At 36.6% G+C, this 24232-nt stretch overlaps 1 protein-coding gene across 1 annotated transcript in view; it reads right to left on the bottom strand.

Annotated features, from left to right (window-relative positions):
- The window catches only part of DEUP1 (deuterosome assembly protein 1), a 74500-nt gene extending 50644 nt beyond the window's left edge, over positions 1-23856 (bottom strand). Inside the window, exons 1-4 of the mRNA XM_069469072.1 lie at positions 23781-23856; positions 7682-7853; positions 6814-6909; positions 560-694 (exon numbers count right to left, since the gene is read on the bottom strand). Coding sequence (XP_069325173.1) covers positions 560-694; positions 6814-6909; positions 7682-7853; positions 23781-23809 — 432 coding nt within the window. The 5' untranslated portion in view covers positions 23810-23856. The remainder of the gene's footprint in view (positions 1-559; positions 695-6813; positions 6910-7681; positions 7854-23780) is intronic.
- Between the last annotated feature and the right edge of the window lie 376 nt (positions 23857-24232).

A 24232-nucleotide genomic window follows, 5' to 3' on the forward strand; every position in this document is an offset into this window, starting at 1 on the left:
AAGGATAAGTGCATTCATTATGCAGTGAACCTTTTTAGAGACTGAGATTTTAGAAGTTCTGGGTGATAAGGGACAACATAATTAGAGTGGCACTATGCCTTTAAAGAAAAAACCCTGAAACTTTAAGCCATGTTCTGAAAACTGCTATGAGGCTTCATTGGGATTTAAGTGCCTAATAGCTAAATGGCCATTAAAAGATTTATTAGATATTTGCTTTAACTGACCCCAGGGGTGTCCTTCAATTTCACTCAACAGCTGCAGTTTGCTTTTAACTTTTTTGGGTTTCTTCTTCCTTTTTTTTTTGTTTTTTTTTGCTCTCCCAAAATGCTGATATATTGAAAAGATGTATAAATCAAAGTATTGAAGTGATATTTTAATTCACTAAGTGCCTGAAGGGAAGGTGCACCAAGAAAATATGTTCAATGAGAAGCTGATTCGTAATAGTGTTCATTATCACAGCTGTACATGCCATTATATGTACACTAGAGACAAACAGCCCGCAACAGCAATGGAAGTCAATCTTTAATACACATGAAGAAACTAAGAAAATATATCTCACCTCTAATTTCTGGTTCAAATTGCTCAATTCAAAGGGTATTTCTTCTTTGAGGTACGGTAAATCTTTTCGTCGAACTTTGTTTTGTTTCATCTGGTGTAACCTCAGTTTTTCAAAGTTATTTGTTAGTTTGGAAAACTGTAAATAATAGAAAATGCTAATGTTTTACAATTACTAGTTATTTCTAACTTGATTTCACTGTACTTCTTTTCTTGTGTACCTCTTTGAAAATTTAAATCATGATTAGAAAGTGCAACAAAGCTTATATGTTCCAATTAGTGAAGATAGAACCAATTAAAGCTAAATTATTGAAGCTGAACACAATTCAGCTTTCATGTAAACTCGAGACTTCATTAACCGCACAGTTAAACAATGATTCACTTGATAAATGGTTTGTTCAGTTTTGTTTTAACCATCTGTATTGAAACTCATAATTAAAAGAAAGAAAAAAAATACAAGTTTTTTTTCTTACTTTTATTTAGTGCCATCTTGTGTTGACAATTTTAATTTCAGTAACTTGATCTATGAACTAACCAGTTTATACTTTATTTAAGAAAATGTACTTAATTTCAAAGAAACAAACAACATAAACCACTTATTCATGTGGATATAAGTTTGAATAAATTTAAATATCAAACTTGATTTAATTTTTTCCTTATTGATAACTCTTTTTGTAACTTTGTATTTTTTTTCCATTTCATGTTCTACCTTCAGATAATTGATTAAAAGCAGCTTAGTGTTTCAACATCTGTGAGGAAGTCTCTACAGTCACATATCTATTTTTAAACTTTTTTTGTTTATATTTTTTACTTTTAAACAATTTTAAGTTCACAGAAGTTGTAAAGTTACTACAGAGAGGTCCCAGGTCCTCTTCACCCAGTTTCCTCAGGATTTACGTCTTACTGAGTACATCAAACCCAGGACATTGAAATTGGATCAATACATGCATAGAGTTCTATGCCGTTCTGTCGCACGTGTAGATTTGTGTGGCCACAGACACAATCAGGATACAGAACTATTCCGTCACCACAAAGATCTCTTTGGAGTCACACTCAGTCCCCTCATCTCCCTACCCCTACCCTCTGGCAACTACTAATTTGTTTTCCATTGCTATAATTTTGTCATTTTGAGAATATTATAAAACGGAATCATACAGTATATGACCTTTTGAGATTGATTTTTTCACAAGGATCACACACGTCCTTGAGATCCATGTGTGAATCAATAGTTGATTGTTTTTTAGTGCTGAGTGGTGTTCCACAATACGAACATACCACAGTTTATTTAACCATTCGCACATTGAGACATTTTGATTGTTTCTAGTTTTTGGTGATTACAAAAAAAGCTATGAACAACTGTGTCTCCTTTTTCTGATATTAAAGTGGCCACTTCTGCTTTTTTTCCTCATATAATTTTTTTATTGAGATATAATTCACCTACTCTAAAAGTCACCTGAATAATATTCCATTGCAATGACTGTATTGCATTTTGTTTATCCATTCATCACCTGATGGACATTTGGGTTGTGTCCACTTTGGGATAATGTGAGTAATGCTGCTGTTAACACTTGCATAAAAGTTTTTGTGTGGATATATTTTTTCATTTGTCTTAGGTATATATCTAGGAGTGGAACTGCTAGGTCACATGGTAACTCTAAGTTTAATTTTTGAGGAACAGCCAAACTGTTTTCCAAAATGGCTACAACATTTTCCATTCCCACTCATAATACACAGGATTCCAATTTCTCCATATCCTCACCAACATTTGTTATTTTCTATTATTTTGATTACGGCCAACCTAGTGGGTGTGAAGGGGTACTCATTATGGCTTTGATTTTCATTTCCCTAATGACTAATGACGTTAAACATTTTTCCATGCATTTATTGGCCATTTGTGTATCTTCTTTGGAGAAATGTCCATTTGATTAGTAAGTTATTTATACATTCTAGATACTAGTCCCTTATCAAATATATGATTTGCAGATATTTTCTACCCTTCTGTGGGTTGTGTTTTCACTTACCTGATGGGGTCTTTTGAAGCCTAAAAGTTTTTTAATTTTGATGAAGACAAATTTATCTAATTTTTTGTTGCTTGTGCTTTTGGTGTCATAGCTAAGAAATCGTTGCCTAATCCAAGGTCATGATGATTTAGTCCTACGTTTTCTTTCAAGAATTAGATCTTTGATCCATTTTGAGTTAATTTTTGTCTATGGCTTAATGTCCAGTTTAATTCTTTTTCATGTGCCTGTAGAGTTGTTCCTGAACCATTTGTTGAAGAGACTAATCTTTCTCCATTGAATTATCTTGGCACCATTTCTGCTTTCTTTTGATTAATGTTTGCATAGCATATTTTTTCTATCTTTTTACTTTCAGCTTGCCCATATAGTTATATTTGGAGTGAGTTTGTCATACTTTTTATTTACTCTGTCAATCTCTGTCTTTTAATTGGTATATTTAGACCATTTCCATTTTATGTAATTATTGATATGTCAGGGCTTCAGCTTTACTTTTTGTTTGTTTCCTGTTTTTTCTCTAGTTTTTGGTTTCTGTTTTCACTTTCTTGTCTTCCTGTGGGTTACATAAACTTTTTTTTAGGATTAATTTTAATTTATCTATAGTATTTTTTAGTGTATCTCTTTGTACAGCTTTTTTAGTGGTTGTCCTAGGTATTACATGGTATTTACACAATTTATCACAGTCTACTGGTGTTTGACATTTTGCCAGTTCTAGTGCAGAAACTTTACCCTGCCCCATTTATAATACAATTATCTTGTCTGTATTTCCACTACATATATTAAGAACCATACTAGACATTGTTATATTTTTTTGCTATCAAAAATTTTAGAAAACTCAAGAGAAGGAGAATCTATTGCTGTGGGTTTTTTTTCCTGTGGCATTTGGCTGGAGTAGAAAGCTTATTATCTAAAAGTGTTTTTTATCTTGTTAGGCTCTCTGCTTCCTGTTCTTTTGGCTGGAGACAGCAGGCTTTCCTTGGGCTCTTTTTGTTTACACCCACTGGCATGTCTGAGTTGCTGGTTTAGCTGTTACCCAGTCTGGGATAACTGAAGCAAAAAAAAAAAAAAAAAAAAAAAATCCCAGGGAACTCACCACTGTGTCATTCTTTGTGTGCCAAGGTCCCAGGCTAATGGGCCAGTCTGTCTCTTCTCTTTATTTCTCAGAGTCTTCTTATGTTGTTTTATACATAATGTCCAGGGTTTTTAGCTGTATTTAGTGGGAGGATACTCCAGAAGCAGAAGTCTTATATATACACATACACACATATATATGTATGTGTGTATGTGTATATTTATACACACATATATATACGTATAAATATAACAATGTCTAATATGGTTCTCTCTCTATATACACATTTTATATTACAGTTTTATAATAGAAGGAAAAGAAAATATCCCCTTTTTAAAAAGGAAGCAATTTCTACGTGGAAGCTTTGACAGAGTTGAGTTACTCAAGGAAGAGTTGCAGTAAAGTATATCCTTAAGGTGTTTTAGGAAAATGAAATTATAAATAAATTAGGAATTTCAAAGAAGGAATATCAGTAGAATGAGCAATCAGCAACAAAAGCATTTTTGCCACAGCATACCATTTCTGGTTAGAAAAATGACATATTACTAGCTTTTATGCAAACCAAGTCAAGTACATAGTACTTTTGTTTTTCTCTCTTTTTCCCTCCTTCCCTCTTTCCTTCTCTTCCACTCTTCCTCCCTAACTCTCTTCTTTCTTGTCTTTTAACCAGAGAAAAACAGAGAAGCAGAAAACTGTAGTGGAAACAGGTGGTTGTTCTCTCAGTAATAGTGTAATGTTTCCAAAGTGTATTCCATGAACCCCCTATTTACAGGGGTATCAGTAGGCTTTAGTTTAAAAAATAAAAAGGTCAAACATCTTTGGAAAACGATGGATTGAGAAGGTTAAATGGGTTTGTTTAATGCAGGGCCACTCACAGCCAGTAACATGCTAATGTGCGGTGTGACTCTCTAGGAGAGAAGGAAGAGTCTTAACTTGGCCAGCATTAACTTAACTTAGATAGCTTTTCCTAAACTCTTAGTGTAGTGTTTCACAGAACAAAATTTTTTTGTTAAATTGTTAAAATATTTTTTGCTTAGCATTAAAAACCAGCCAGCAGCCAAATAATAAAATAGAGCTAAAAGTATCAAATGGCAAGGATTCATATAGTAAATGACTGTCCAGCACCTGTAAACAAGGCCCAAAACTTTTCTTTCTTGCCTTTTTTTTTTTGTTTGTTTTTCTTTTTTTAGAGACAGGGTCTTGCTATGTTGCCCAGGCTGGTTTCAAACTCCTGAAACTCCTGGGCTCAAGCAAGCCTCCTGCCTCAGCCTCCCCAGTAGCTGAGATTACAGGTGTGAGTCACCTCACCCAGCCAAGGCCAAAACTTTTTAACAAGAGAAGTGGGGAAAAACTCCAACAGAAATGAAAGATTAGGTAAACAGTGACTGAACCAGTTAAATATAACATAGAAATAGTACTTAACCTGTATCTAGATTTCTGTATTTTTTCAAATTATTCCAAATTGTTATCTCTTTGTTTACACTGAACAATTATAATTATTTAATATGTATGTTTTTGCTTTACAGCTTTATCTTTATAGAAAATGTAAGGTTGATAGACTTAGATACTAAATGCCTGGAGTCTCAGCTAGGAAGTAACACATCATTTTCATAACCAAGCTACTGTCTAGTGGCAGTTATGTGAACTGCAGGCAAAATGTGTAGGTAGGGCCGGGCGCGGTGGCTCATGCCTGTAATCCTAGCACTCTGGGAGGCCGAGGTGGGCGGATCGTTTGAGCTCAGGAGTTCGAGACCAGCCTGAGCAAGAGCGAGACCCCATCTCTACTAAAAATAGAAAGAAATTATATGGACAGCTAAAAATATATATAGAAAAAATTAGCCGCGCATGGTGGTGCATGCCTGTAGTCCCAGCTACTCGGGAGGCTGAGACAGGAGGATCGCTTGAGCTCAGGAGTTTGAGGTTGCTGTGAGCTAGGCTGACGCCACGGCACTCACTCTAGCCTGGGCAACAGAGTGAGACTCTGTCTCCAAAAAAAGAAAAAAAAAAAAAATGTGTAGGTAGACTAAGAGCTAGTCTTCTAAAATTATACCTGTTAAGTGGCATCAAATGTTTCATATTCCAATCTCAATAGCTGAATTCTCTCCCTAGGAAGGTACTTAAAGAGATCATTAACTACTTTGGACTCCCTTAACTAGATTGTCACATATGAAATCTTTGCATTCCAAAAAATATTGGTTGTAAACCGACCATATTTCATAATCAAACCATATTTCCCATTGATTCATTTACTAGGTTAAACAAAGATATAGTATCTGTTAGATCTGAGACGCTCAGCTGACTACTGCCCTACATGCTACCTGTGGTAAGGGAGATAACACTTTCTCCTTGCCAGCTCCGTGTGAAGATAGTGGGATAAGTAAGAAAGAAACTGGTATTCCTCTCATTACACATGCAGAAGTACTATCATTTAAGAAACAGCCCTACCAGTAACAAAGCATTTAATAATAACGACCAATTTTATTCTTTCAGTTATTTATTTTATAATATCAAAGTTTTTATTTTATGTTTTTATTTTTGAGACAGTCTTGCTTTGTCGCCCCTGCTAGAGTGCAGTGGCGTCATCATAGCTCACTGCAACCTCAAACTCAAGTGATCCTCCTGCCTCAGCCTCCCGAGTAGCTGGCTAATTTTTCTATTTTCTTGTAGAGATAGGGTCTCGCCCTCACTTTTGCTCAGGCTGGTCTTGAACTCCTGACCTCAAACGATCCTGCTGCCTTGGCCTCCCAGAGTGCTAGGATTACAGGTGTGAGCCACTGTACCCCACCTAAACTTCTACATTTTAAATTTCTACAGAATAAAGGACATCTCTATTAGGTAGTAATAACCACAAAAGATAATTTTGTTTTTTTGTTGTTGCTCACATAGCTAATAGTTATCATCTAATTAATCAAAAACTCTCTTTAGAAATAGAAAGCTATGCATCTAGTACTGTGCTGAACAGTGAAAGAGGTCCAGAAGGTATACAGAGCTGACAATCTAGTAAAAGAGACAAAATCAACACATATGAAGCAATGAAAGATCCCAATATAAAATTAAAATTCAAGAACTTTTGCTTACATTAAAAACAATTAGTTTTAATAAAATTATAACAATTTGATAGGTCAAAACATATCAAAATGTGTGCTATTAAATTGTAATAAGTTTTCTTACTTGAGCTTTTAGGGTTTGTAGTTGTCCTTCATAATTCTGAGTCATTGCTAAATTGCATTTTTCCAGACTGTCCAACTTCTGTCGAAGTAACCCCACCTGCATGAAGAATAAAATTTAATTTTGCTTTTCCTAAATTTTGCCTGAAAAAATCAGAAAATGTACAAAAGAGAAGCACAATTCAAATAAAATTGCTATACCAAACCAAGAATAAATATTTGTACTGCAGTTCCTAAAATAGCTATTAAAAATTAAATTCACAGAAACCAAACATTGCTAGCACTATTCAACAAAGTCCACATTAGGACAATATGGATGTTTAACAAAAGATCCTTATCACCACCACATTGTAAATGAAGGTTTAGAATTTACTTTGCATTATCTTTTTGGGAGGCTATGTCATCATTACTCAGGCAAAACCTCTACTTTTTTTTTTTTTTTCCTCCATTGCCTTCAAGGGGATCTCTGCTGTAATGGTATTATGGAATAATTGTCACATTTTTACAAGAACTAACATATTAAAAAGAAAAAGAAAAATGTCTAAGCAGTTTTTAAGGATTTGGCTTACAGAATTTGTCTGCCTAAAAAGCAGACAAGGCACCTGTTTACACATCTGTGTCATTACAGGTATAGAACTGAGAGACACAATATGTCCTCATCAATGAATATCTGTGGATTTAGGCTTATCCATAGATTGTCATTTATTTGATAGAATACCTTTAGCATACTATTAGCTGACAGAATTTCAAGCAATTAATGCTGTTGCTGATGCCTGTTAAAAAGTGTATAATAAAAACCATATTCTGATAGAATAAATACTATTTATAAGAGTCTGGTGAATTGACAATATTTTAACACATGTATTCTGTACCTCTTGGCCTTTCTGATCCAAACAAGTCTGTGCATTTGCTAACTCTTGATCCCGAAGATCTAATCGTGTCTCCAAAGCCCGCATCTTTCTTTCCCAATCCAATTTTTTATTGCTTACCATGATGTCAATTTGTTCCATTAATTCCTGAAGCTCAGCCTCACAAGGGGAAGTTCTGGCAATTGTAGGAAAATAAAATACATTTCAAAAGAGTGAAATGTGAGGGCAAGAAAACTTATTATACTGCTCTGCATAGCTTGACCATTATTTCCTCAAGTTGTTTAATTATGTAAATAGGAAGAAGTTCAAAACCTAGAGGTTAATTTTTAAAATTAAAAAAACTAATTCCAGAGCTAACAGTGTATATATATCTCATTTTTTTAAATAAATTTTTTTAAAGTGGGCTAATTCTAGGGAATATGCTAATTATGAAAAATGGTAAGACTTAGCTTAAGGATCAATGCTCTTACATTGTCTGTTGTAACTTAAGAAGGTTTGACAGAGGCAAACTGTGATATCAGTCATACTGTTCAGGGATAGAAGAGTAAGCCTGGGCTACGTAGGACCAGATTCAAGAGTACCAACTGGGCTACAGTGCTGCTCCTCAAGGAGAGGAATTTGGCATGATCTGGCTGGTATCTGTTTGGAAGGAATTTGATCAGGCAGGTTTGGGCAGAGCAGTGTAAGTCTTTAGACAGTGGGGATACTATTAGTCACATAGGTGGCAATATCTTGGGGCTAGGAAGGTCTACTGAGTTTGAAACAGGGCCCTTGGTAACAGCTAGGATTAGAGACTGAAGGTTGGTAAGAAGACAGATTGTTAGGTGCTCCCAGTACAGGGTTCTCTTTCAAAAGAAACTGAATCATTCCACAGCAAGCTGTCATAAGTCCAGTCATTCAGACTGGGGAAGCAGGTAGATATTAAGGCCTCAGACTTCAGCCTAAATAACACACAAATGCCAAGATTAGAAAAGCAAATTGTTTCAGCATCCATTTCAATCGTGGTGATGAGGCTTCTAATATATTTGTGTAGCTGGGAAGAGGGCAGGAGGGAGAGGCAGGTGCAAAATGATAACATTTCCTCCATTTAGTTTAACCAAATCAGAATTTTAGGGCTAATTAAGGATCATTTAGCATTTCGAAAAAACTGAGGCCCAGAGAGGCCCAAGGTGAGAGCTAATTAATGGAAGAGCCAGAACTAGATCCTGGGCAGCTGCTTCCTGTTTTATGTGCCTTCCTATATACCACACAGCAAAAGACACGGTGTTTTGAATAAGAGTATGCTTGAAAAATATAGTACAAATTCGCTCCATTGAAATAGGGTCAGAAACAAGTATTAAAACCCAAAGAATTCAGAATTTCCAGAATCACTTTCTAAAATACCCAGAGTCAACCTGAACAAGGGATGTTGCTTTGGTTTATACAACAGTACATTCCCTAGTATATTTTAAAATTCTTTTAAAAAAATTTTTATTATTATGGGTACATATGATTGTGTGTATATATATACACACACACATATGTATATGGGGTACATGTGATGATTTGATACAGCATACTATGTGTAATGATCAAATCAGGGTAATTGGGGTATCACTTTAAGCATTTATCATTTCTTTGTGTTAAGCACATTCCAATTCCACTCTTTTATAATAGTTATTTAAAAATATATAATAAATTATTGTTAACTATAGTCACCCTACTGTGCTACCAAATACCAGACTTTATTCATTCTACCTGTATTTTTATATCATTAACCATCCTCACTTTATTCCCTCCTCCCCACTACCCTTCCCAGCCTCTGGCCATTCACCAGTTTTGACATCAGAGAGGTTTTAAGTACAAAGTGCTATTCTGAAGTCTTCTGCTAACATTCCTGGACTAAGGCCCAAAGGCTCCCAATTTTTACTTAAAACCTAAAACAAATCTGAGGAAAGCAGTATATTAATTCCTCTATAAATAACTTGCTTGAATTTTAATCAGACTTACGATGTGGGGAGAAAGAATAGAACTATGGCCTGGTATTTTCATACCATTTTCATAATAAGACATAATCATTCTTTGCTGTAAATACATTTTGTCTATTTTTTCTGCTCCGAAAAAAAGGACTATACCAGTGTAAGCTTTAGAAAAAAAGAACGTTATCAGCCTTATTCATCACCATTTCGCCAGAGCCTAGCATAGTGTCCCAGCACATAGTACATGCTCAATAAATCTTTGAAAAATGAATAAAAGAATTCTTTTCATTGCTGTCTCCCTGGCATGTAGGAATGCACTGTGCTAATGAAATTTAAAATATAGGACCATGTCTTTAATCCCAGCACTTTGGGAGGTGAGGTGGGAGGACTGCTGGAGGCCAGGAGTTTGAGACTAACCTGGGCAGCATAGCAATATCCTGTCCCTACAAATAATAATAATAATGATAAAGGTTAGCCAGATGCAGTGTCACGTGCTTGTAGTCCTAGCTACTAAGGAGGCTGAGGTGGGAGGATCGCTTGAGCCCAGGAGTTCCAGGCTGCAATGTGCTGTGATCATGCCACTGCACTCCAGCCTGGGTGAAAGAACAAGACCCTATCTCAAAAAAAAATTTTATATATATAAATATATGTGTGTGTGTGCGTACACACACACACACACACACACGCCTAAAATAGAGTGTGGGCATAACATAATCTAGTCAATCAATATTGTTAAATGAGTGAATGGTTTATTATGGTTTATTTCCTGGTTATGATTATGTTATGCAAAAGTTAGAATATTAGACTCTCAGGATAGTAGGACTCTTACAAGTCATCTAGTCCAATTACTCATCTAGTGTTTGATTCCTTCCACAAATATTTCTTAAGAGAATCATCTATCATATGCCACTGATCAGATTCAGCAGGTCTAGGACAGAGCTCAAGATTCTGCATCAATAACAAAGATACCAACTGATTCTGATGAATGCCGAAGTTTGTGAACTATTTTGCAATATCCCTACAAAGAGGTCATCCGGCCTAGGTCTGAATTCTTCCCCTAAGAGGTAACTACTATCTGAGACTGTATCTAGAAAGCAATGAGTTTTAGAAAGTTCTTTTATTATAACTGAAGAACTTTTCCACCCACTGGTCTTAATTTGTTCCATTAAGTCTATTCAGAACAAATGCCTTTTCAACGCAGTAGACGTTAAAGTAGTTGAACACAATCAATATGCTGAATAGAGTTTTCAGTGTACCTCCAGTTTTCTCCTGTCAATGTTCAATATTGGAGACTGAATATATAGAAAACGGCCAGGCCATATGATAGTAGACATTGAACTACAATTTCTGCAACAGCCACTCCTGAAAGCCAAACCACAAGTCTGCAGCAATCGTCCCAGAATGATCAGAACTGACTGCCAGCTTCCCTCATTTTTGCCCCAACTTCCAACTCAGGATCAACTAGAGAAAGGCAAATATGCTCCCCAAACCAATCACACAGGATGCCCCACTTCCGGTTATCCTGCCTCCAGCGTCCCCATGCCAATGGCTTCTAGTCACAGCAGAGACGGGGAAACCTTCCCCTTTTTTTCATTATAAAGGTTTCTCATTCCTTTGCCTGCCTATGAGTCTCTGCCAAAACCAAATGATGGTGTGTAACTCCCTTGGGATAGCAAGCTCTGAATGAGTAGCCTTCAGTTGTTTTCATTTGGGTGGTCTTTGTTTATTTTCACAAACATTATTTCCACTAATATTATTTCCTTCTTTTTTTTCTAAAGATGGTTTTTCTCCACTACTCTAGACTCAGTACCCGGTATACCACCTGAAAAATGCTAGATGCCTAATATACATGTGTTGAATGAATGAAAAAATGAATAACTATGGTAAGATTTTCAGACCCTTTATAATCCTGGTGGCTCTCCTTTGAACCAGTTCTTATTTATAGAGTTCATCCTTGAAATGTACCATTCAGAATGTTAACATAATACCACAGGTATGTTCCAATCATCTCAGAGTCTCTCATATCCTTTGTTTCAGGTGCCATATTCTTTAATTCATGAGCTGACTTTGGGAGAAGGAAGAGTAAAACAGTGATACACCATTTCAAGGTGAGTTTATTCTTGTCTAACAATCTTATTTCTTTTTCATGCATGCTATGAGTAAGCCACCTATTCACTATCTTCTGCTTGTTTTTTTAGGGGGCGTCCAAGGGTAGGGCTTTATATTTATCCTTATTAAATTTCAGCGTGATAGCTTCAGCCTTTCAATGTGGGTCATCATCACTGTTCTCTGAGCAAACATTCACATAAGCACTGTGTTGGGTGCTGGGAAAATGAAGACACAAGATCAATTGTCTGCGCACAGAGAGAGACTTGCAAGGCAGGCAGGCAAGCAGAATAAAGGACCGATGGATACACGAAGGCTCCTTAGAAATGAGGGGTGCTGAATACAGGCTTGGTGGGGGCTACCACAGAACTCTTCCTAAATGAGGTAACATCTGAGCTTGTATTTGGGATCCTGTTTCTGCCAGAGAATACATTCATTATATCTTCCAGCTTTGTGTCAGCTGAAGGTTTGATAAGCATTATCTGTTTTTCATATATATATATAGATACACACCATTTATACATATGACATATATACTTATAAAATATGTTATACATATATAATATGTAAAAATATATATGAAATATATATACAATACGAACTCTATATCTTTTATACAAGTCATTAATAAAATGCCATAAAAGACAGAATAAAGGACAGACTCCTATGGCATTCCCTACCAAGCCCTTCAGAGTGACAATGATTGGTTGATTTTTTTAAAAATTATAATAAAATACTAATCCATTTAATTAACCTTGCAATTTTTTCTTTCCCACAAAAATATCATGAAAAAGCCCTGTAAAATATCATGCCAAAGCCCTAATACAACTCTATCTGTTATGTTTCCCTGATGCCCCAGCATATTAACCCTGTGAGCCTAGTGAGGCTGGCCTGCTATGCAGGGGTCCAGGCACCCCACTGAGTCCTGACAGCTACTGCTTCCTCCTCTGGATGCCCACAAACCACAGATAATCTCTTCCAGAGTCTTACCTAAGATTAAGTCAAACTCAGTTTTACATCAAACTCAGCTTTTTGTCAAACTTAATATTCCCTTTTGAAATTCAATTGTTCAGTCTCCTAGTGTGTCTTCTGCTCTGTGGTTTTTCAGGTAATTACTAGCAGTTCAGCTGTCTTGCTATCACCAGTATTTGCTCCTAAATCCAGTGAACTTTAAAATAAAATTAAAGGGCTTGGTTTATCCTCCTTCACATAGCTGGGCAATAACATTATTTATATTTTCCTTAACGTTAACTTCCTTTAGTCAAATGCTAACGCTATGCTAAGTACTTTCCTGTACTTCCTCTCAGGGATCCTCACAACATCCCCATAAAGTGGGTATTAACCTAATTTTAGAAAAGTTGATTGAGAAGCTAAGAAAGATAAAAAATCCTCTGAGTCTTCCAGCTTTGGAGACTGGGTGGGTTGTGTCTGATATACTACTTAAGACATCCAAACTCTAGTCCTTACTGTTGGGTTTATCCCTGGGAACAATTCACAAAGGAAGGATCCTAGGGTCAGGCCAAATCCTCCTGCATTAATCCTTCAATTCATTAAGTCAGAAGGGAAGAGGCACACAGACCTACAGGGGACATACCCATCTGGGAGCCTAGAGTCTAGATATCCGGATATCCACCTTGGAGATGAAGAGGGAGCAAAATAGAAAACTGGTGATATAAATAGTAGTAGCAGTGGCCAGTATATTGGGAAGGGGCATGGGAACGGAGGAGAGAGTCACATTCAGAGTAAAAAAGAGCCAGAGTAAGATACACGGACATATATGGAGGTGGCCCAGGGCAATCCTGTGGCCTGTGGCCTTTCATTCAACCCAAGGTCCTTTAACTTAAGGGCTTATGTGCTAGTTCTTAAAGGGACAGACCTTCATCAGACAGATTGCTCTGATGACCATATCACTTGTTAGCCAAGCCAGGACAATTGTGAAAGTGAAAGGGGCACTAATAACAATTATGTCAGGGCACTGGGTGTAAACAGTGATTGTTCTGGGCAAACTGGGATGTAGGGTGAGCCTACCTATCACCAATCTGGAAAATAGAGGTGCAGAGACAGGTTTGTGGGGGGAAAAAAGGAGTGAATTCAGTTTGAGACATGTGAAATATCTGAACAGAAATGAGTCTGGAGCTTGGGAGAGAGAAGAGAGGGTGTAAAAGACAAATATGGAGGTCACCACGGAGAGGAGGGAGGGAGGGAGGGAAGAAGGGAGAGAGAGCGGCACAGAGAAAGGAGGAGAGGGGACTGTTTCATGAGACACGGAATAGTTTAAGAAAATGAGTTTCCAAAATGCTGATGAGCAATCATTAGGTCTTGTTCCAAATCTTTTAATGAAACTCATTGGAAAATATATTAAATACTTATTTGCCTTCATTAACAGGCTATACTAAATATAATTTAACTTTTCCATAGTGGCTCACACCCTATTCTGCATGTCAAATACTATATCAACCAAAGACAGAAACAAGGCGAACTGGGGAGAGCCTCCAGAAGTCCTTCAACCCACTTTCATAGACACGCCTGTGATGTCGTCTGCTCTTTAGTCAACTGTCTCTCCTAAAACAGTAAAACGGCGGATTTATTACTTTATGTCACTTAGGTCATAGTTTCATGGGTACTCTTGTTCAAAATTAATTACTGAATCATAGATAAAAACAGCTTTTCCTCAAGCACTTTTCTTGTTATCCAAAAAATGTTATTTACTGTCAGCATTAGCATTTGCTGACTTAGCAGCATTTAAATGCTGCATAATTGAGATGGAGGCTCATGTGTAGTCCATTCTTTTCGCTCATTTGCAATGAGCTTAATGCTGGGACTTGGACGAAGTATAAACCTCACTATCCCAAAAAAGGGTGCTTAAATGTACCTAACAAGGCTTTGTTCTAAAGCCTTCATCATAATCACAAAAGGAAGACATTTATGGAAATGAAGTGCAATGTCATAGCCTCCAAGTCCTTATCAATGCCTTGTCAGAATCCTAGGCACATACAAATGTAAAATCTCATTTTTTTAATGCTCTAAAAAGAGCAGAAGATCTGTTAAAATACCTCCGTTATAGATAAACTTTTTCTGTCATAATTTTTCACATTCTAAGTGACCTCTTGGTCCAGAGACTGAAGGAGGAGAGAAGCTAGCAACAGTGAAATATTAATAGGCACTAACCTCTTTCTTCAGGGTGATCTTTACAATTATCTAGAAATATAAATAGCTTCACTCTCCTCGTAAACTTGTGTATCTGAAGTCTTACTGCATATTAATACAAACATATGATACAATTAATAATAAACAAATATTTATCTACACATGCATTAACTTGGTCCTGTAAGCCAGTCTCTAGGACAATTAAAATTCCCTATCGCCATAAGGTCTATTTGAGAGACTGCAGTGTTAGTATACGTGAGGAGTCATTTTATCCATTTACTATTTAAACCCGGAGTTTGGCTGTTTCACTACATCCCAACAGGGGAGAACTAGGCATGCATTGATAAAATCTGTTTTTCTAATACTAGACAATTTTTTAAGAAAGATACTGCTTCCTGAATGTCAGAAATTTCCAATGACAGAAATTTCCACTTTTCTCATGTCATCTTATGCTGATTAATTCTAATTCCGTATCTGCAGCCTAAGCTTCTGAGCTCCAGACTTCTACGTCAGCCACCTTTTCAACACTGCATTTCCCTAGGATGGTTAGAAGTGTCTCAGAATTTCATGTGTTCAAAACAAAGCACTTGAGTCCCTGCATCACAAGCCTGCCCCAACTCTACTCCACACCATGTCTTTAATTGGCACCAATGATACCAGTTGCTGCAGATAAAAATCCTTCTTGATCCTAGATTTGTGTTTCCCTCAAACCCCACAACAACAGTAAGTCCTATTGGCACTATATCCAATATAATAATATATCCTAAATTCTGATCAATTCTCACCATTTCCAGAGATAACACCCCAGTTTGAATCATCCTCATCACTTGTCTGCTAGTTGCCTACCCAATGGCCATCCTTCCTTTCTCCCATTGTAACAGAGCTCTGATGATATTCAGAATGGAAATGTGTCCAACTGGAAAAGGAACAACTACATTTCCCAGCCTGCCTTGGAGCTAGGCATGGTCATGTAACAAATCCATCCTGTGAAATGTAGGGGGAGGGTGCTACAAGGCAACTTAAAAGAGGGCTGCAGCAGATGCTGTCAGTACCTACACGTCCCTGATGTTGACCATGGCAGGGCACAATGGCCTGATTTCCTGTGGACAGGACCTGCATTCCTTTGCTGATGTGTATTCTCTTGCTACTGGAGTCCTCCTTGCTGTCTTGTGACAGGTCAGAAGTGACAGGAACTTGAAACCCTCCTAGAAGCAACCTTCAACCAATGACTGCCAGAGATCAGTATAGAAATGTTCACTTTTTCCTTGGCTGGGAGAAGGCTGAGAGATGTGATTTATACTGGGTTCCAGGGTTTCCTATCAGGAGTTAGCTCCAGTCACCCACAGTGGATCTCTCGCTTTCCTTAGGTCTTTCTCCAAAGATTACCTAATCAGATTTATTCTGTAACATCCTACTTCCCTCATCTGCTTAAGTTTTCTTCAGGTGGGTGGCACTGTGACCATCACCACTCAAAATGTCTTATTTCCCTTTGCTGTCTGAAGTCTCCCTTGGGGTTATTGGTGATTTGAGGCCTCATACCCCCCTCCCTCAGTTTCTCATATAAATGGACACAAGCTCTGTAGATAATCTGGTCAGCTTCCCTTATGAGTCAGCTATTTTGCTGATCCATCAATTTTTTCCTATTCTTGAACCATTTTAAGTATTAATAGTATATAACTTGAGAATTATGAGATTAGCATAAAGTATTTGCAATTTTCTCTTTCTCTTTTATAGTGAAAACATGAAGGCCATTTTGTTGTATGAATTCTATAGTACACCTAGCTCTATGCTGCCCATCTGTACACTCTAGCATTTGTACAGATTATGGTTATTCCATTGTACTATGGGTTGGCTAGTGGATTTCCCCATAAACAGTTATGACATATGTGTTTGTGCTTTAGTATGACAATATGTAAAATATTTCCCTCATTCTATAACACTTTATAAGAAGCAAGAACAACTTAATAACTGCTTTTAGAGTAAAAAGGGAATAATAGCCAAATATACCTTCTGATTTCAAGATACAACCTAATGTAAATAACATTAAAAGGTGAAAACAGTGTGTCCTGGTATGTTACTTTCAGAGACTCAATGAAAGCAAACTCTGATTTGTCTTGTCTCTGGCCCTGAAGCCATTCCTATATAATCATGCTCCATACGTTCTGCAATTAAAAAGGCAAGCCCTTGATACCCCAAATGTATCTATGAAAATAGTCCTGGATTTGACAAGATTCTATGAATGAGATCAGTGTCTAAGGTATAATTTACAGAATAAAGGGTACAGTTAGAGATTCAGTAGAAAAAAGTGAGACTTTGGTTGAAGATGGATGAACATACACACATTTTACTCCCTTCCCAAATCCTACTAAAATAAAGCAAAGGGATATTTTTAACCCAGAAGGTTAAACCTACAAGGACAAAAATAATGGAAGCTGGCAGTGGAGAAAGCCAAGAAGCAACCCATCTAGGTACTTCTGGAAGCAGGGGGTGAGTGTGAGCCTGAAAACAGGAGGAATGGCTAAGAAGGGGTTGGACTCCTAGAGTGCCTCACTGGCATTAGACTCAAAGTATATTCTCTGGACAGGGTGAAATGGACAGGCTTTGGACTGGGGGAACCCCAGGCAGGGCACCATACTGGAAAGTGAGGGGTTAAGGTCAGCAGTGCAAGTCTAAGTCCCCAGCCCCTTCCTCCTCAGCTCCCAGAATGCTAGCAGCCGGGGTCTCTGGAATCTGATTAGCGTGAGACAAAAGACTGCAAGAGAGTGACCTGGGGCCCTGCAAGGAAACTGCCTAGCCTGGTGACCACACAGTGAAGACTGCCGCCCATCAGCCGCACCCATGTGCACACAAGCTTCCTACCAGCTTCTACTCCATCACTCTCAAACAGAAGCAAGCAGCCAGGGATCTCAGACATTCTAGGAAAGCAGCTCACACAATGGACAAGGTAGGTCAAATACAAACAGAAAAACATTTTTAGAAGAAAACTCCAAAGAATTTAATATTAAGATACCAGATTTACTAACTCCAGGAAAAACAAAATGTGTCAGAAAGGAAAAAGAATCACAGCAGACAATACGGCTCTGAGGTGAGTAGTACTTATAAAGTCATAATAGGGCAAATAGAATATTGATCCAATCAAAATTATGGTGTATTGAGAGGATGGAGGATTGGGAAGTGTGACTGTGTGTGTCTGTGGTAGAAACAAGTTAGTGGTGGGCATGAAAAATATCTACTGTGGAAGTCAATAGATAATGCTTAAACGGAAAAATCAAGAAGTAGCAATGTAAGCATGTTATCTGAAGATACGAAGATAAATACAAAAAAAAAAAAAAAATCAGAATTGCAAGTGCTTGCCTCTGGGAGTAGAAAACTGTAAGGGAACAGGAAATTGCTGTTTTATGGTAACAGTGACGAAGAAGCAAATGACTTTTTAAATTACGTACACGTGTAACTAAGTAAAGAAAGACCTGGATAAATGTTCTTTTCATATAGAAAAGATATTTTAAAAAAGTAATCCATCATATATGCATCTACTTATGCAGGGAAAATGACATTTTTAAAAACAACACTCCGGAATTCACCTATTTTGGGACTCTATGAATGTTTTTCATTGACTTTAGCATTGCTTAATGCATTTGTGGAACTCCTATTTAGAAATGATCTTCAGAGATAAGTTGGTTAAATATAAGCTTTAATAATCTTAAATACATTAAACTGCATAGCCCATTGGCTGGGGGCCATGCTTAGCCCTTAGGGAGGTGAAGCTGCACTGTAGTTGGTGGACAGATTTCTCTGAAAAAGCTAATTAATTTCACTTTTAGAGTAGTAGAGTCTAGGAGGAAGGCTGAGCTGTGGAGCAGTTGTCAGGGTTTGAGGAGAGGCACAAATTGAAGGATGCGGAGAATTACACCAGGGGCCACACCCCCAGAATGACTGATTGGAGTTAAGATAAGAAACAAGTTGGAGTTGATAACTGAAAAGTGTTGCCATAAGAAGAGATAATTTCAAACATTTCTAATTCATATTTTTAGTAATAGTCAACGGTACATGAAAGTGATTTACTATATAAAAGTAACAACAAAAAAAGTTGTTCTTGGAAATAAATACATGGTTGCCAAATCAACAGTCAGTAAATAACAGAATGTAATCATTGGTGAACTAAAAATGAGAAAATACAAGAAATTCCTCCAGAACATAGAGCAAAAAAAGACAATGATGGAAATTATGAGAGAAAAGAAAAAGACATGGGAATTCCAGGAGACGAGAATGAAACAAGACAGTGGAGAAACAGAAGAAACAGAAGAAAACAGAAGAAAAGAAGAAACAAAGAAACAGAAGAAAATTTTACTGGGCCGAAGAGATTTGAATCTTTAGCATAAAAGTGCATACCAAATGCTGTGCAGGATTATCGGAAAAGGATTAATACCTTGAAAGTTATCCTGGTAAATTTGTAAATTCCAAGAATAAAGAGAAAATCTTGTAAGCCTCCACACATTAAAAAAAAGAAAGAAAGAAAGAAGAAAGAAAGAAGCTAAGCAAGAGCATTAGAGTGCAACTGGACTTTCCCTCCACAACGCCCAATGCTTTAAGATAACAGTATTAATGTTACAGAGTTCCCATATGTGAGTAAATATAGGCCATTTTGGACATATAAGAAATCAAGAAGTATATCATTCATGTTCATTTTTATAAAAAAGATTAACTAAGGAAGTATTTCAAATTAAAAATGAATCCATTTTTTAAAAAATCAGGAACAGGCAAGATTTTGTATGCAGATAACACCAATGAGCAATGCAGTCAAACCTATAGCTGTTAAAAAAAGGATTTTTAAAGTAAAGGAGGAATAAAATAAAATTAATAACAATCAGGAATTAGAAATACAGATTACTTCAACAGAAGCTTGGAAGTGGGATAAGAAAATGGGGAAGCAAAGGCATTACTAAACATCAAGTCTTATTAGGGCTGAGAGTAGTCAAAGATAGTTAAAATTCAGGTTAATTCAGGTTGCCAAAAGATAAATACAAATTAAAAATTTTTTAAAATATAAATCAAAAATTTATAAATTTGGGTGTAGAACCTCCAAGAGAAAGAGAGGGGAAAAAAAAAAAAAAAAAACCCACACAAAACCTAGATCAGCCTAACAAACTTCAGGAAAGCAAAAAGGTCTAGAAAAAGATTACATTATTGTTAAAATAATTGTTAAAATCCTCTTTTTAATGACAAAGATTCTCCAATTGGGGTATATATTTGTTAATCTAACCATATGGTATTTGTAAGAGACACACTAAATATGATATAAAAAGGCTGAAAACAAGCAGTGAATAAAGATATTAATATTATTGACTAAAGTACATTAAAAAAGCAGGGATGGTAATATTAATATCAGGCAACAAATTCAAACAGAAAACATTAGCTTATAATTGTGATATTTTTATAATGTTAAATCATATACTGAGAAGATATAAAATCTCATGAACCTTGACATACTAGGCAATAGAACACTGAAATATGTAAAACAAAAACTGTTAGAAATACAAGAAAGGACTGGACAAACTACATTCATAATGAAGATCTTTCTTAGAATTTGACAGATCAAATAGACAAAATCAAGGTAATAGTGTATCTGAAAAACATAATGTAAACATAATAACAATTAAAACGTTTGGTTATATATGTATAACTTGTTAACATTTTTATTCAACCAAAAGAGAATATATATTTGTTTTCAAATACCCAAAGGGCATTTATAAAAGTTTATGCAATAGACCACAAGAATAATCTTCATGAAACAGACAGAGTCAAAATCACATAGGCCATGTTCTATGACCATGGTAGTAGAAATATTAGAAAGTAATAATAAAAAGACAATGTAATGCCCCTAGAAATTACATTTCCTAAATATCTCTTTAGTCAAAGAGGATATTAAATTTGGAATAACAGACTATTTAGAAAATGACAGTGGGAACACTGACCCTGTGGCAAGCAGCAAAGCTGTGCTCAGGAGGAACTCCAGCCTTAAATGTTTTTATTATTTAAGGAAATCCAGAATCATAAAAATTACTGAAGTAAATTTTTCAACTCAGCAATCAGAAGAAGATAAAATAAATCATAAGTGGGCAAATTAGTAACAGTAGAAATTAGAAAACAAACAAAAACAGTAGAATAAGACAACAAAAACAAAGCAAAATAGAGAGAGAGTTATCTTAAAAAGGCCAATAAAAGAAATTGGCCTTTAATTATATAATATGGCCTATAATTATATAATATGTACAATATAAAATATGTAATATATATCATATATTATAATTATGTTCTAGAAATACACTCCAAAAACAAAAAGGACAAACATATAAAGATGACGTTAGAAGGAATTTAGATTGATTATTATGGCACAAATACAAACACCTATAATTGGGAGAAATAATAGATAAATTAAAATCAAACCCTATTATAACTATGATGTCAGAGAATAATGATTCACTCACACTGTAAACCTTCTGTGTAAAAGCTCATACTTCAGGCCTTTGTACTTTCTGTTCCTACTTTCTGTAACTTTCTCCACCCAGATATGATCTCTGCTCAAATGTCGCTAGAGCATCTTTGTTTGACCACCCCATTCAGACTCTATTTTCTCTCATCCTTAGCCTGCTTTATTTTTCTTCCTATCACCATATGATACATATGTTTATTATCTGTCTCTTCCACTAAGGTATAAACTCCTTGAGAAAAAGTCTTTGTCCATTTTGTTCACTGCTATCTTCCTGGTCCCTAGACCAATGAGTGGCTTATAGCAGACTCGAAATAAATATTTGTGAAAGGAAGGCTGCTACATAAAACATTTCTGTGTATTTAGGTGGCATGGTTTGATAAGCTGTATAACAAGTCCTGGATCTATTATACTCATGGTCTAGATTTTTACCTATTTCTCAATAGCACGAGAGACAGACAGAGGCAAAGCCAACCTAAGCTACCCTTGCTTTGGAGACCATGGTAGACAATGTCTCATCCTGTGTCTGCTGTGATGAGTGGAGTACTTCCTCGGGGAAACCTGTACTAATTCTCACTAAATTCTGATTTGTAATTACATTGCACTCAAACTCTAGAGTTCTTAACTAAATTCTAAGTTCTCTAAGGAAAAGGTATGTTTCTTAGTGATCTTTGTATGAACCATAGGGCATAGAACTGTGTCTGGCATATATTCAGTACTCAATACTTCTTTTCAAAAGAATGCATAAAGAGAAATAGCATTCTCCATGGCCTCAGATTTGCAGGAGTAAAGTGATATCTGGTACCCAGCCTTAGATTCAAGACCTTCAATCTGCATCGTAGCCCTTAGTGCCGTCGTCATACCAGGAATCCAACACATGCTCAGTCTAGAATCCTAACCTGGCTCTGCTATCGGATCCTAGTCAGGCCGCTCCCTGCATCTCATTGTCATCTACTTCCAAAATAGGGAGGAATACAGGGATGTGAGCCAGACACGTCCAAGTTCAAATCCTACTTCCTGCAAAACCAGGTGTACATTCTGGGGCAAGTTTCTGCTTTCTTTGTCTCTCTTTCCACCTTTCTGAGCCTCAGTGTGGCAGAGGCTGCTCATTATCCACCAATATCCATTCTTCTTCCTTTATTATAGAACTTCTAAGCTTCAGCTGGCTGTATGGCTGCCCAGTTAGAGACCACATCACCCAGTCTTTCTTGCTGCTACCTGTAACACTGGGACTAAGTTCTGGCCAATGGAAAATGAAGAGAAGTGAGATCTGCCACTTCCATGTCATAGTCTTAAAAGGAAAGGTCTTACTCTCTCCTCTAGAGTCTTACTCTCTCCTCCTAGAGTCATGATGACAGAGCACAGTCATTATGGTGGGAGCTGAGAGATGGAAATCATTTAGTGAGGATGGTTGAGCTGCCATACCAGTCCTGGTCTGCTTACCTCTGGACTAGCATATGAAATAGAAATAAACTTCAGTCTTATATAAGCTACTGTATTTTGGCATCTCTTTGTTACAAGAGCTTAGACTGTACTCGAATATACTCAGTTTTCTTAGTTGTATAAATGAGAATGATACTTAGCAAGGCTGTTATAAGGAGGGGTATGCAGTAGAAGCTAAAGAAGTGATAGTTATTATCATCCAGACTTGTACAGCTTTCTTTTAGCCTGACATCAAAGTCAGGGTCTGAGCATAATCACTGAAAATGAGACACCCAGAGTGGTGTGACTAAGTGCCAAAGTCATTCACAATCAAGATTAGGCAATATAGCACCACCCATTCAACTCTCAACACCGAATCTCTGAGGTCAACCAGTGGCCAGTGGGCTGGCAAAACAACAGGAAGAGAAACCTTTGTGGTGCTAGTTGCAGGGAGGAGTGGGGACAGTATTTGTAATTTGATTAATTTTCTACTACGGCAAATGCTATACAAATTCTATTCCTTATCACTTTGAAACTTTTGGTAAAATATCCAGTTCCTGTGGCTGTTTTGTGGAGCTGGATCTATTTTGAGGCTATGTTTAAGCGTTGAGTCCTGCCTTCAGGGGCAAGAGTAGAGGGAAACTTGAGTTACTTGATATAGCAAAAAAGGGGAATCTGGCCAAGAGTTGCTGCATTGTGGTAACGTAAGAGCTCATGAGGCCTGGGCACTCATCACCCTGACACTGGATGAAGTCACTAAAAGATGGAAAATAGTGACTTTTAAGTGCAGATTCACAGAGTCAAAATTGGAAAGACTCACACATTCTTAATTATAATCACCTGAAATTTATCCCCACCCTCCTCACCAAAAATAACTGGAACAGCCTTCTATTAATAGCAAATTTGAAAACTCATGTTTCATCAGGGAGATTTTGGCATAATTAAGTATCCACTTATTAAACAGAAATTTCTTAGCACTTACCCCATTGTATTATGGGCTTGGTTCTCCATGTCAACAAGCTGCTACATCTGCTTTATATTTCTTGATTTTTAATCTGTTAGGGGAAAAATAATCTAAATTTCTAAAATGCTTACATTTATTAACTTATACAACATAAAAATATTGCTATTGGCAAAAACCATTTAGTATGAGTTTTTCTGAGTACAGTAGCCCTTGGTTCTACAAAATGTAGAAACTTGGGCTTTTTTTAAAAGTGTTCCCATGCACTTATGTATGGGCTTAGCAACGAGTCGAAATAAGTGGTACTGACTGAAATGAACATCCATTTACTACTTACTGAACAGCAGCTTGGTACTAGGCACTTTACCAAGAAAAGTGCTCAGTACAAAAAGATGAGTAAAATAGAATTCCTATTCAAGAGGAGTTCTAGCTAGACGTTCTCAAAAATCTCTATTCTGGTGGCTCTCCTAAAG

The sequence above is a fragment of the Eulemur rufifrons genome, chromosome 6 (assembly GCF_041146395.1).
Source record: "Eulemur rufifrons isolate Redbay chromosome 6, OSU_ERuf_1, whole genome shotgun sequence".
Taxonomy (NCBI): domain Eukaryota; kingdom Metazoa; phylum Chordata; class Mammalia; order Primates; family Lemuridae; genus Eulemur; species Eulemur rufifrons.